This window comes from Cavia porcellus, unplaced genomic scaffold (genome assembly GCF_034190915.1).
Source record: "Cavia porcellus strain 051 isolate PalLab524CR breed Dunkin Hartley unplaced genomic scaffold, mCavPor4.1 scaffold_6, whole genome shotgun sequence".
NCBI classification, from domain to species: Eukaryota; Metazoa; Chordata; class Mammalia; order Rodentia; family Caviidae; genus Cavia; species Cavia porcellus.
In genome coordinates this window covers 46,352,166-46,365,744 of record NW_026947489.1, presented here as the reverse complement: position 1 = coordinate 46,365,744, position 13,579 = coordinate 46,352,166, and the positions used below count along the sequence as shown (strand labels likewise).

Genomic DNA, 13,579 nt, shown 5'->3' with positions numbered 1-13,579 from the left:
GCAAGCCCGTGATGCCGCTATGTGCTAATCATAAGCAACCTCCTTGGGCAAAATCAACCTGCAACCAAAACAGATTCCATGAAAGGTTTGACAAATGTCACTTCCTGTGGCAGCCATTTAAAGCTGCAAAGTGATTCTGCAGCCGTTCTTGGAATGAATGACCTGTTGTGTAGGATTACAGGAAAGTGTTTTGCTCCTCTTAGCAGGTGTAGATACCAGAGACCCAGCTCCACAATGACAAGACCCCATGGAGGGTAGGTGTGACTTGGCCTAGATTTGTAGCCTGGAGGCAGTTGAAACATTGCAGACCAAAGTCCAGACCCTTCCTTACTTAGCAGGTGGGGCTTTGACTTGTGCTTCAGTTTGTTTTCTAACTGGAGTTGTAAAAGAAACAGGTATATATTTATCTAAATCTATCTAGCCCAGGATTTTTACTTTTGTTTCTGTTTTTGTTTTTGAGACAGAGTCTCACTACATAGCCTTGAACCTATAGGAGTCTTCCTGTTGGCCTTGGATGGGAATGTATGGGAATCTTCCTGTCTCAGCCTCCAAGTGTTAGGATGATAGGGGTGTGCCACTGTGCCCAGCCCACTGTAGGACTTTGGTGTTCGCCTCCATAAGCTCAAGGGAATTACCACATGTGTACAGCTCCTCTTTGAATTGTCAATGCCTGCCTTGGTCACGTGGCCCCTCCAAAGAGTGCCCATCCCAGGGATGCTAGAAATGTCCCCAGATACCCTCCCTTCTGGGGATCTGACATTCCTGCTCTTGTCTCTGTGGGGCCAGATCTGGAATACCTTCTTCCACGGGCGCTACCTGATCCTGCTCATGGGCATCTTCTCCATCTACACGGGCTTGATCTACAATGACTGCTTCTCCAAGTCTTTCAACATTTTTGGTTCTTCTTGGAGTGTCCAGCCTATGTTCAGGAACGGGACATGGAAGTAAGTCTGCAGCTCACCCCGGGGGTTGCTGGCTGTGTCCATGGTGTGGTGAGTCTAACTTGACTCAGCTGAGAGCTACACTGCAAATCCGTTCAGTTTTATCTGCTGAGTACAAGACTTGGGTCAATTCTTTCACTGTGTTGTAACTTTAATGCAGGGAGCTAGTTTTAAAGATTTCAGCTTAATTAAATATATCTGAGGGGTGATAAAAAAATACGAGTAATTAAATTTTAAAATCGTTACAATCAAAGATATACTGTCTTTAATCCCCCTCAAATGCTTCCCCTTACTTTGAACACACCTATCCCCATTGTTTTTGTCACCTTCTGGAGCAGCTCTGAGAGTCCTCTTTCTTGAATATCTTTAGCTGAGCTGGCTGCTTTGATGTTTTGAATTGATTCAAAACATTTACTTTTCATGGTCATTTTGACTTTGGAGAGCAGCCAGTTAGGTGGTGCCAGGCCTGGTAAGTAAAGTGGATAAACACTTACCATGCTTTTAAGAGCCTGCATTTCAGGCCGAGGAAATAGCTCAGCAGCACAGTGCCAATGCGGCAAGTGTGAGGTCTTAAGTTTGACTCCTGTCTCCCCCCCACATAAAAGAGCCTGCCTTAGCCCTGGATTGCACTCAGCAGCAGCATTCACTATATTTTTGAGTCACATCTTATAAAGACCCTCATGAAAGAGGAAGGCACCCAGAACTGCTTCAGCAAGTGTCAAAGATGATGGGATAAGTATGTTCAAAGCCAGCGGAGAGTCTCTTGAGGGGAATTAATTGCATTGTCTTTTACTGCGATGTATTTTTAAAAAATTTATACATTCACCATATATTTCAACACCCTCTTGTATTGTAGAGTGTGGGCCATGTATCAGGGAATGTTGCCAAAATTGGTGGAGGAGCAGGTGACCTGGTCCTCTTCACTGGAGTCTTGGAAGCAAGGATTCATGGTGAAGAAGGTGGCCTTTGAAATGTACTTTGCCAGACAGGGACCTGTGGGTGGAGTGAAGTCACACATGAGGTGCTTCTGAATACAGGCTTTGCTTTTGTGAAGGCTGATGGAGGTGCTGAACTATTCAGATTCACAACCTCCAGCTCCCCACATTTCCCCACGGGGCCTTTCTTTTGGCTACACAGGGTGGCTTAGTTTCAGCGTTTAGTGCAAAGAGCAGAAGATGATTGTGCAGCCCCAGCTCCCTGTATTTGTCCAGTGGCTGACAGAATGAAAAGCAGGGGATTGGCGACAGCTGGGGAGGACGTGTGTGGGCTGCAGGAAAGAGAGGCCTGGGAGCTCTCTAAATCCCCGCCATCCACACCTCCCTTGTGCATTCCACAGCTATTTTACCATTTAATCAGATGGACAGACATCCAACTGAAACACAAAGCTGGCAGAATGCAGACTTTATGGAGAGGGAGTCAGATTTTAGGGTTGGACACCTAGGTGAGTGTGATGCATTGGGAGGGGAGAGGAGGGCCCTGCAGAATAGGGAATTCTGGGAGGAATAAACAGAAATGTGGACAGCCTTGTGACTTTGGGGGGCCTTATGCTATATGCATCCCATGTCTGACACTCACAGCACTTACAGGGCAGAATCGCAAAGCTAAAAATCACAAGTGATATTTCCTAATAAATGTTTGCTCAGCTTTTTGGAATCAGTGTAAATTTCCTGTGTTGGTTTGAAACTTCTGGTTGCACAGATGTGAAGGTAGGACCACCAATACCTGAATGCCCTCCTGGCCTCTCCCAAGCATAGGAACATTGTAAAATTTTTATTTAAGACAATTCAAGGGTTTCCTTGAATGTTTGTTCACCACAATCTGTAGTAAACATAAATGGAAGGATTGAATAACTAAGCAATCTCATTCAAGAATTTTTCAGTTAGAAAAATTTCTGTTCAGGCTTCTTTTAAACTAGTAGCTTTCTCGAGTGTTTTAAGGGCTTGATGATGGGAAATCTGTGTAGACTCATGGATGGGAACAATCCTTAGTATGGTTTGTTAGTTTCTCTGGTAGACCTGGGTTCTTGTAGCAGAGACTGAGAATATTAAAATAATTAAAGAAAAATGAATAATAAAATTGAACACAGATGTGTGTGTGTGTGTGTGTGTGTGTGTGTGTGTGTGTGTGTGTGTTGCCTTGAGACAAGGTCTCACTATGTAGTCTAGGCTGGCCTTGAACTTACTGTGTAGCCCAGGCTGGATTCCAACATGGTAATCCTTCTGCCTCAGCCTTCTGATCTGGGATTACAGGTATGCAGCAGTATGCCTGGCTTTCTACCTATTCATTTCCTCCCTCCCTTCCTTCTCTCCCCCCTTCCTTTCTTTCTTTCTCTCTCTCTCTCTCTCTTTTTTGGCTTTGCAATTACTGTCCTGAACAGTTACCTAAAAGGACTCATAAACAGATAAGCTTATAAATGGGTTCAGTATGCGTAATTTTTCCAACTATCAACATGAAATTTCATTTTTCCCAGAGTGAGATTGTGAAAGACTCAAGTGAACGGCATCTTGTTGCTCTGTGGTGTGAGTGAGAATGTGACTTTCTCACGCACTTGCAGATGACTCCTTCCCTAACTCAAGACTTCTCAGGGAAGGACACTGTGTCCCAGCCCTAAATGCTCAGCTGAGTGCCCAGGTGTCATCCATAGCAAAATCAGGGCCTCATTATCGGGGAGGCAGAGTAAGCTTCAATTCTCCATCAGAGTTGAAGGACACAGTGAGGTGGCTTTGATCACCAGTCACAACCTGAGTCACAGCCTGTTTTCTTTGGCACTTGACAGTGTGCTTCAGCTAAAGATGAAGCCAGGAGCATGCTGTGGTTGCCCAAGTTGGGTGCATTGACCAAAGCAGGGTAGCAGAAAGTGTTGCATGGTTGGGGGCCCTGGGGGTATCAAAGTAACTTACAGAATTTGGCCTAGGTTAGAATGGGCAGTGTTTGGTCATTTTTGTGGCTTGGACAATGTCTTTCTTTTTCCCGCGTTCAATCAGGACTGTGGACCAGTCTTGGTTTTGTTTTACTCTGTCGTGGTCACAAGATGGCCTGATGTTGTGTTGGGTGTTGGTGAACTCGGGGGCCGAGGTTCCACAGAAGATGTGGTGGCTTGGCTATGGAAACCAGGCTAGTTCCCTCATGTTGGGGATGCTCACTTCCCTTGGTGGCACAAAATATATCTCTCCTAATGGTCTAGTGATTGCAAACCACTGGCCAGGGAACTATGTCTAGGGTAGGCAACCAAGGCCAGCTGTCTCCATTGTACACTGAGGGTCTAGGCGGCATCATCTAGATTCCTGACCCCTACTACTCTCCAAGACCCTGGCATCTGCTGTAGAAGGCCCGGTGCATTTCCCTGGGCAGCTGGCCAAGGGTGCTCAGCCTTCTGGGCATTATTTCAAATGCTCATTCTTTGTCCCTTCCACAGAGGTGAACTCTTACAAAGGGCATCAACCCCTAATGTCCGTGTTCTCTTGAGGCTCCCATTGCCAACCATTCTTCTGGCTGCAAAAGGAATGCAGACAAAAAGCATTAAAGGGGCTACACATTTCCAAGGCTAAGATGTCAGTGTACAAAGTCACTCTATCTTTCAGGACCAGCTAAGTGTACCCTGGGGAGACTTCACAGGCTCTCCCATATATGTCTATACACTTCCATCTCCCCTGTACCCAGCTCTGTTTGGATGCACGACAGTTCTTGATCCTTATTTCCCCCCTCCTCGCCTCCTTCCCTTTCTTGGTGGTGCTGTGGATGCAATGCATGCTGGGTAAGAACTCTATCACATCACTCCACTGATTTTTTCTGCGACCTTCCAGTCAGGCCAAGACTCTCTGAAAACTCAGACTTTGAAGTCCTTATTGGTCAAGAGGGCAGTTTCTATAGCCTTGGCACCTGGGGCAATACTTGGCACATGGTATATAGATCCTCAGTGACCGAGCCTGGAGATGCTCCACAGCTGGCTTTGATGGCTACAAGTTTGTTACTACCAACACCATAGTAGCTTCCCACCTCTGACTGGCCATGTTTACTTTGTTTTGTTTTGTTCCTTTCTCTTTCTGCAGTGCTGAAATAGTGGAAACAACTCCCCATCTGCAGCTGGACCCAGCCCTGCCTGGAGTGTATTCCGGGAACCCATATCCATTTGGGATCGACCCGGTAAGCATTTCTTCTCGGATGAAACATTTCTGGTGTCAACTGTATTGTTGAGAAGATCTAAGAATGGTGGAGGAGGAAGTATCACAACCCATCAAGTCAACAAATCTTTGTTGAGGTGGAATAACTGTAATGGAGGATGTTTGGTTTTATATTTATAGTGCTGGGGATAGAATCCACGGCCTTACACATGCCAGGCAAGGACTGTGCCACGGAGCCACATCCCGGCCCCCATACTGAAGGTTTTTGTGACATTTAGAGCTGGAGCCAAATGAATGCCCTGTGTCCCTTCTGTCAGCCCCTCAAGCATTTTCCACACAGCTCTCCAACATCTGCCTCTCTTTCCATTATTTATTCCACCAGTGGTTAATGATCGCTTTTCTTTAAAAAGCCCCTGGCTGTCCAGGAAATGTGCACACCTACTAGGTGGTTAGCATTCTCACCAAGTACCTGACTTTGGCATTTTCTTGCAGTGGGCAATGTTTCCTTCTGAGATATGTGGATGTGTTTTACTATCTTATTATCTGTAGTCAACACAAGTTTTTAAAATACAAGATATATGGTTTCTTTTGCATGTTGTTTGTTGTATCTAGCTGACTGGATGGGAACCAAAACAAACATCCTTCCTCTCACAGCCTGTGACCTAACCCAGTCTCCTAGGAGCCTGTACCCAAATTCATTAGTATAAAGTCACGTGTGGTGCCACCAGGTGGCAGCCTCGCGCTCCAGATGAGTACTTGATGTCTGGACTTGAAGTTGAGAGCTATCAGTGTGTTTCTCTACTCTGCGAGGTAGAGAGCCTGATAGTGAATAGTATCTGTCCCCAGGAGTGCTTCTGTAATTTCCTCCATCCCGCAGGTTGTCACGCCTTCAGTTTGCCTGGGTTTTCCCTCTGTCACCCCACTCTTACAGAATCAGGACGCACTGCCCAGATTTGCTTCTACTTGTCACCCAGGAACACTTGCGCTCTGGGTTTCACCAAAGAGCGGTAAAGTCCTTGAGCGTTGGCTTGTAAACTTCAAGTGCTAGAAACAAATATGAGCTGTCCTTTTTGGAGATCGGAAGGGTTTTTGTTTGGTCAGAGACAGTGCAAGAGCTAGAGGATGAGGGTGTTGGGGGCCCGGGGTCTCCTTTACTCTTGGTCTGGGTGTTTCCTTTGTCCTGTCTTCCCCTACAGCCTGCAGCTGCTTCATCCACAGAACTGTCCTCCCCTTTTCCACACTCAGAGCAGGGGCAGGATGGTATAAAGTGCAGGCTTCAGAATTTCCACTCTGTGCAATTGTATCATCTGTCTGCAAATTAGAAGAGGAAGAAAAAGAGTCAAGGCAAAAGAGATGTGGGGATGTGGAAAATAATGACTTTCCCCCAGGTAGCATTTAGAATATCACAGATGTCTGATCTTGGGCAGGGGTGTAGCTCAGTGGAAGAGCCTTTGTGTAGGACACATGAGGCCCTGGGTCCTATCCCCAAGGGGGATGAAAAAATTTAGTGTCTATCTTAAAATAATTACTCGGTAAGTCCCTGAGTTACAAACGAATTCCATTCTGGGACAATGTTGATAGGTTGGAGTCGTGCCTAAGTCCAACAAAGTGAGTCGTATGCACCTTTGATACAATGAGTACTGCTTCGCGCTTCCCAGCAGTTCCCTCCTCACCGCCGCTGCTTTTCCTCTTGCTTCCGACATCCTGGGCTCTGATTGAGCCCTGCACTGTTGTGCTCTACCGCACTGCACGGTGAGCTCACAGCGGAACAGCTGTGATGGTGTCGCAGACACGGGAGCTACTTCCAAACTTACTCACGTCTGTGGAGGTTGGAATTTGAGGTCCTTCATATCTGTGAAAATTCAAAGCTCAAAAATTTTAAGTCAGGGATTTACTGGGTACCTATTATTTAAAAAGTCTATATATGTATAATAGAAAATGTTATGAATAGCAGCAGGAACTACCTTTCTTATGTCTGCCATCCTGTTCCTCATCTATCAGAATGTTTCGAGGATTAAAATCATAGATATTAATGAAAGATTTCTCCTTTAAGTAATATGAATTTCCAGAAAATGCATTTATTGTGTGTTCAGCATCTGTTTCTAAATCAAGTCACAAAATGTGTGACGTTTATCACAGCTAAGAGGCCTTAAGGTGCTTGTAAATATTTGAATGAGCATATAGTGACCAAGAGGGCATGCTCCAGAGTTAGACTGCCTGCATTTAAATCTGTTTACCTGCTCAGTAATGATAAACAAGTTATCATCATGGTTTCTGTTTCCTCACTTGTAAAATGGTTACAAATAGCAGCCCTAATTTACTTACCAAATGAAATGCAAAACCTTTAGAACAGTGTGGCACATAAATCTGGTAAACGCTCCAACAATAGTAATTGCTTTTGTATTACTTCTTTTTAAGTGACTTAATCTGCCTATGATATGTATGATAGGCACCTTGCCTGCAGAACAGGAATATTTATATCTATTTCATGTAGTTTTATTAGAATTCAATGAGATAGATGCACCTGAAGAGTTTAGTCTGTGATGGGTCCTTCATACTTGTTGCAGTACACAGGAGACTGGGCCTTAGGAATGGGCCAAGCAGGCAGAAAGGGAAGGCAGAGGGCAGAGCCTGGCACAGCTCTGATGCCAGGGCAGATGGTGAAGGCAGAGAAGTACTTCTAGTGCTTGAGCCGGAGTCCCTCTGCCTTCCAGCCTACCAGCGTCTTACTGGTGTCTAGCCATTGAGAAGAATCAGTAGATGCAGTTCCTGACTTTATGTGTGTGCATCTGCATGTGTGTACGCGTGCCTGTGGGTGCACTGATGGTGGGCCAAAAAGATGATGTACTGAGGCTGTGCAGGAGTGAATGTTGGCCCCTAGATAACAGCAAGGAATTTTTGAGAGGGGAGTTGTTTGGGGGGAATGTGAGAAGGCCAGTGTGGCTTTGTTACCTCTGAGATGTGGCATGGCAAGCCCGAGTACATGTCTAGCAGGCTTCTGGGGTGTGCCTAAGTTCACGTGTGGTCAAGAGTAGATAGGTAGGTAGCCATTTACACAGGGCTGAGGGTAGGGGCCACCAGGATGGGAGGAGGAGCATTAGTGACGGGGCCACAGACCAGCTTGACACCCTGCATAGTCATCCAACCACACTGCTTACAGGGGTGCTCAGCTCACTAACTTAAATCTTTCAGTGATTCAGGTGAGAGACCAAACTGGTCAAGAACCGAATCAAATTTGTAAATTCAGCGTGGAAGCTGGTTATTGGATTTGATTCAGTTCTATACAGTTCAGCTTGCAACCAGAATCATGGAGAGAATTAATTAAGTTTGTGAATCCAGGCACTGCTGTATTTGTTCTGTGTATCAGTTTTGTGTGGAGCTGGGTGGACACGTGTGTTCTCTACCGCTGAAAGCCTGGATGAAGATTGTGCCTAAGGCAGGAGCCATGTCTTATCCATGGTGCTCCTAAGGATTGGCTATGGAGTGCTCCTTGAGAGGGCCTTAAGAGTTACTTTAGAGAAGCACCGTAGAAATTCAAAGAAAAATGAGGTGTTGTTGTTTGTGTGTGTGTGTGTGTGTGTGTGTCTTTTTCCTTTTTATTGGTACCGAGGATCAAACTCACGACTGCCTGCTTTCAAGGCAGGTGCTTATGCTGCTGAGCTAAACCCCCAGCCCCTAAGGTATTGTTAAAAAGGGATTGGACACATCCTTTAACTGGTGATTACAGGTTGTTATTCAGGAATCCAAAACAAGTTTGGGATCTCTCCAAGATGTTTCAGGTTATCTTTTCACTTAGGACAGTAGAAAATCATGAGGATTCTTTTCTTCCAGCAAGTTGGTATTTATTAATTGTGTTAGTGGTTGTGACATTTTGGTCATCACAGTTGCATAATGGACTTATTCCTTCCCTGAGCTTAAAATCCATGCAGTTTCTAGACTGACTTTCACTGGGAAAATTGTGTTGTAGTCCCCAATTCTAGTGGAACTTCTAGATTCCATCTTTTGTGTTTCTTGTCCAGATTTGGAACCTGGCTTCAAACAAACTCACCTTTTTGAATTCCTATAAAATGAAGATGTCGGTTATTCTGGGAATCGTCCAGATGGTTTTTGGAGTTGTTCTCAGCCTGTTCAATCACATGTAAGTTTCCAGATCCACCCTTGGCCCATTGCTCTGGTCACACAGGAAAGACAGAGGCAAAGCCACCACTAGGCCCTGTGTCCCTCTGTGCAGGTCCCTTTACTACAGGGGCTGAACTTCCTTATGTCTTGGGTTAAGCTGAGGCAAGCTGGTTGGCCGGGAACCTCTTTTTCCCCTGAGCAGAGTCTGTCCAAAGTGAGTGCACCCCAACTCACTTCAAAAATATCTGGGGTTCAGCATACAGCCCATACAGCCTGTGGGCCCCCAGCCCAGAATGCCTACGTTGGGCTACATTCTGACCTTAGCTCCCACCTGGTAGGCCAAGCGGGGCCTATGATTCCGGCCAGGGTGCCTCAGACTCCGTGTCCTTTTCCCTGGTGGCAGCCTCTCTCCCCTTGTCTTTCCTGCCAGCCTAACTGTTCTATCATTGGGAAGCTCGTGAAACTTGTGTGCTAAAAGCATTTATACTTGAAAATAGCGTCAGATACGCCCATTCAGTGAGCCTTTTGCAGACACAGTTGCTGATTTCTGGTGCCATTGAAATTCCACCTGCCCCATAGGTAAGGAGGCAGCGTGGTGGCTGTCACCACAGAAATGATGCAGAGGTTGGAATCTGAAACTTAATTCTTTGGTTCCTACTCCCAGGAATTGTGTTACCATAGACTCATTGCTTTACATCTAGAACTTTTTTTTTAAGAATAGGAGTGCAGGCTGGGGATTTAGCTCAGCGGCATAAGTGCCTGTCTTGCAAGCAGGCAGTCGTGAGTTCGATCCCTGGTACCAATAAAAACGAAAAAAAAAAAAAGAATAGGAGTACATAGAATGGAGTTAAGTTATTATTTAATAAGCAACTCTCACATCTCAGGGTTTATCACAAAGACACACAGCCATCATTGGTCCTGGGGGACTGTGCTCCTGTCATCCTTATGAGGGATCCAGGCTGAGAGGTAGTCACTCCTGGGATCCCTGCCAGCCACCCTGGCAGGAGGGCGGCAACTAATTTATTGACTCTTAAGTCTGCTGCCCCAGAATGACACACATGGCCCTTGCTGTTTCTGTGCCTGTTTCATTGGTCAGAGCCAGGCATGTGAGGACCACGGAAGCTTGGTTCTAATCTGGAAAACTAGAATTAGAAAATAAAGAAACACCCTGTTGCTAGTTCCTGCTGGGAAGTGCCGTGAGAATGAAATGGAAAGTCACACTGGAGAGGTCACTGTATCATGACGAGTCCAGCTGCCCTGAGCTGCAGCCTTGATGATCACAGGACTCCCCTTTCCAGCAGATAACTGCGGGATGCACAAAAGATACAAAGGCCCTTTCTGATATCCTCTCTGGGGAGGCTCTCCCTATACTCTTTGGGACGCTATCTTGCAGCAGGAACTGGGGAACGTTCTTTGTCGGTGGATCCTCCAGTCTCAATGTAACCCCTCCATCTGCTCCATCCTGGCATCATAACCTGGGGTCAACCACAGATGACACTTAAGGAGACGCAGTGGTTGTGTTATGCTAGATCTATGCACACATCGGGGTCAGCCTTTCTTATCCTTTTCATGTATCATGAAATCTTATTCTGCTTCTTTCCCCCCAACATTAAAAAATGTAAAAACGACTCAGCTTCCAGGCTGTATAAAAACAAGCAATGAGTTTGATTTGACTCACAGACTGGTTTGCTGACCTGTCTTAGAGCAGTTTTAGAAGAAAAGCTTCTACGTTCCATTATTACAGCCTTTTGCCTCCAAATGTGTTCAGAGGAGCAAAGTTTGCAAGTAAAGTCAGACCACTGACTCTGTGCTTAGATGTCACCTTCTCAGTCCTGGCTGTCTCTGAATCTTTTGTGCAAAGTCATCCTGTGCACACAGGTGGCTGTGTGCTGGGGGAGGGATGCTCTTGCCAGCCTCATTCAAAAAAGGAAGTGAACGTTGTGTGCTTTGGGAGTATACTTAAGTACTAATGTTCCTTGGATGTTCTATCTTGTATGTGCTTTTTCCACCCCCAGATACTTCAGAAAAACTTACAATATCATTCTGCAATTCATCCCCGAGATGATTTTCATCCTGTGCCTGTTTGGGTACCTGGTTTTCATGATCATTTTCAAATGGTGTCAGTATGACGCCCACATGTCCCAGAGCGCACCAAGCATCCTCATCCACTTCATCAACATGTTCCTGTTTGACTATGACAGCTCTTCCAACGTGCCCCTGTATGAACACCAGGTACTTCTGTTCTAAAAGTTCTTGTACCGGCTTAACTACATCCTGTCTCATACTGAGTATCATAGAGAACCAGCCTTTGCAAGACTGAGCTATCTTAGCACTGGGGAAGGTTGTTCAGTTCTTTAACGCCCACAAGGTTCTGATTAAATGAATGCCCAGTCCCTGAGAGCTATGGTGTGGCTTCAGCCCTTCCTGTTGGGGGTGCTAGCTATGAAGAAAGAAAATAATAATTCTTCAAACTGATTGGCTTGAATCTATAAGATGCTCTGAATAGCAACTTAATGATCTTTTATTGTTTTTATTTTATCTTTTATTAACCTATGTTTGCAGTGCATGATTACATTCATCATGGGGAATTGGTACATGTACATAACACATCTTAATTCTTTTTTTTTTTCCTTTATCACCTCTCCCCTCCCCTATTATTTCCAACTCTTTGTTTTTTTTTTGTTTTGTTTTGTTTTGTTTTGTTTTGTTTTGTTTTGAGACAGGGACTCCCTGTGTAGTTGAGGCTGGCTTTGAACTCACAGATTTCCTCCTGCCTCAGCCTCCTAAGTGTGGGGATTACAAGTGTGCACCACCACACCCAGCTCCTCACAATTCTTAATGACATTTTAATGTAAAAGCAAACTTTAGCTAAAGTTCACCAGAGGGAAAATTGAAACAAAATCAAAAAAGGAAACTCCTCTGTTCACAAGGGCAGTACACTTCTGGGAGTCTGGGAGTCCTTGTCATCTTCCACTCTTCTCCCATGGACTCTTCTCAGTGTACCTGAACAGCTGGACTTTGGTGCCACTCTTCTCTCACTGCTTTCAACCGTTTATCAGTTTAATGTGACTGTCCCTTGGTACCCATGGTGGGTGGGTTCCAAAATACCAAAACAGACCACCAAAACTGACGGTGCTCAATTGCCCATGACCTGTGCACCTCTTCCCTAGACTAAGCCATCTTTCGATCACTTCCGATGCCTCCCACGGTGGCAGTGCCATAGAAACAGCTGCTCTGCAGTTTGGTTTAAGAAAAATGTCTGTATGTGTTCCATTACTGTGCAGCTTTCTTTTTTCAAATATTTGGGATCTGTAGATGGTTGAATCTGTACATGCAGAACTTGTGGAGAAAGAAAACCAAGGGTTTTTTGGTTTCATGTAGAACAAGTTTCAGTGTCCCTATGGAAAAGGATGTAAACAGATTCTAGGGAATAATTCTCTGAGCACGCAGGTTGTTCTCCTCCCTGCCGTCTCGTGGTGAACCTGATGGTGCAGGTTTTCCCTTCTGACCCATTCCTCTGGATCAGCCCTGCAGCCAGCTGAATGATGCTGGATGGCCCTCGTGGCAGTTGTCCTTGCCAGTAGCTCCCGCTCTCCTCCGGCCACACACATGCTGGGGGTTTGAGTCCTAGCTGCCTTTCCCACCCCTGCAGCAGCACCATGTAAGAAGTAGAAAAGCCTTTTACAAGGAATAATGTTAGCTAGTAATTAGATAAGAAGTATACCCCTGAGGGCCCTCTGGTGCCAAACAAGTCTCTTTTACACAGAGGATTCAGATTTACTGCATAGCTCATGTGTTAACTGCTTTCCTAGACACCAAAGCCCTCCTCTAGCTAGAAAGTATAAGCACTCCATAAAGAGTGGCTTTCCAGCTTTTTTCTATTCAAAAACATGATTGGGAGTTGGCTGACTTCCCCATGCCCCAGGATAAGGTGAATGATCTTAGCCTGGTTGAAATTGCTATAACCTCATTTTGGGGTCATACTGTTGGAAGAGATGATGTCAGTTAATAAAGTCCCTGATCAACTCACTGCTAACTGCCTTTGACCATGAAGCAAGGTTTCATGGAGGTATGTGTGTGGGCGCGCGCACACACATGCACAACGCCCCTTGCTAGGTGCTTTGCACACCATCCTGTTATAGAAGTGGACAAATGGAAGTGAAGAAGGAAAGGAGGGGGCAAGCTCAGCTCGGAATCACATGATCCTCAATCCAAACTCTCTTGAGCCTTTAAAACAGAGCGAGGTAGAAGATTGAACAGATAAAATGTTCCTGCTTTTATCGGGGCAAATCTTGTTACACGAGGGTGGTAAATGTTCTCCTGGCATGAGCTGTGAGCAGCTCAGAACAACTGAAGAGACTCAAAGCCAAGAGCCGCCTTTTCTGTTGCCTCTGAGTG

At 45.5% G+C, this 13,579-nt stretch overlaps 1 protein-coding gene across 3 annotated transcripts in view; it reads left to right on the top strand.

The window, feature by feature from the left end:
• Positions 1–13,579, top strand: part of Atp6v0a4 (ATPase H+ transporting V0 subunit a4) — a 79,215-nt gene that overhangs the window by 52,419 nt on the left and 13,217 nt on the right. For all 3 annotated transcript variants that reach the window (XM_013158625.3, XM_013158624.2, XM_003475513.3), the window contains exons 13-16: positions 787–944; positions 4,991–5,084; positions 9,082–9,200; positions 11,197–11,413. In XM_013158625.3, the coding sequence (XP_013014079.1) occupies positions 787–944; positions 4,991–5,084; positions 9,082–9,200; positions 11,197–11,413 (588 nt within the window). The remainder of the gene's footprint in view (positions 1–786; positions 945–4,990; positions 5,085–9,081; positions 9,201–11,196; positions 11,414–13,579) is intronic.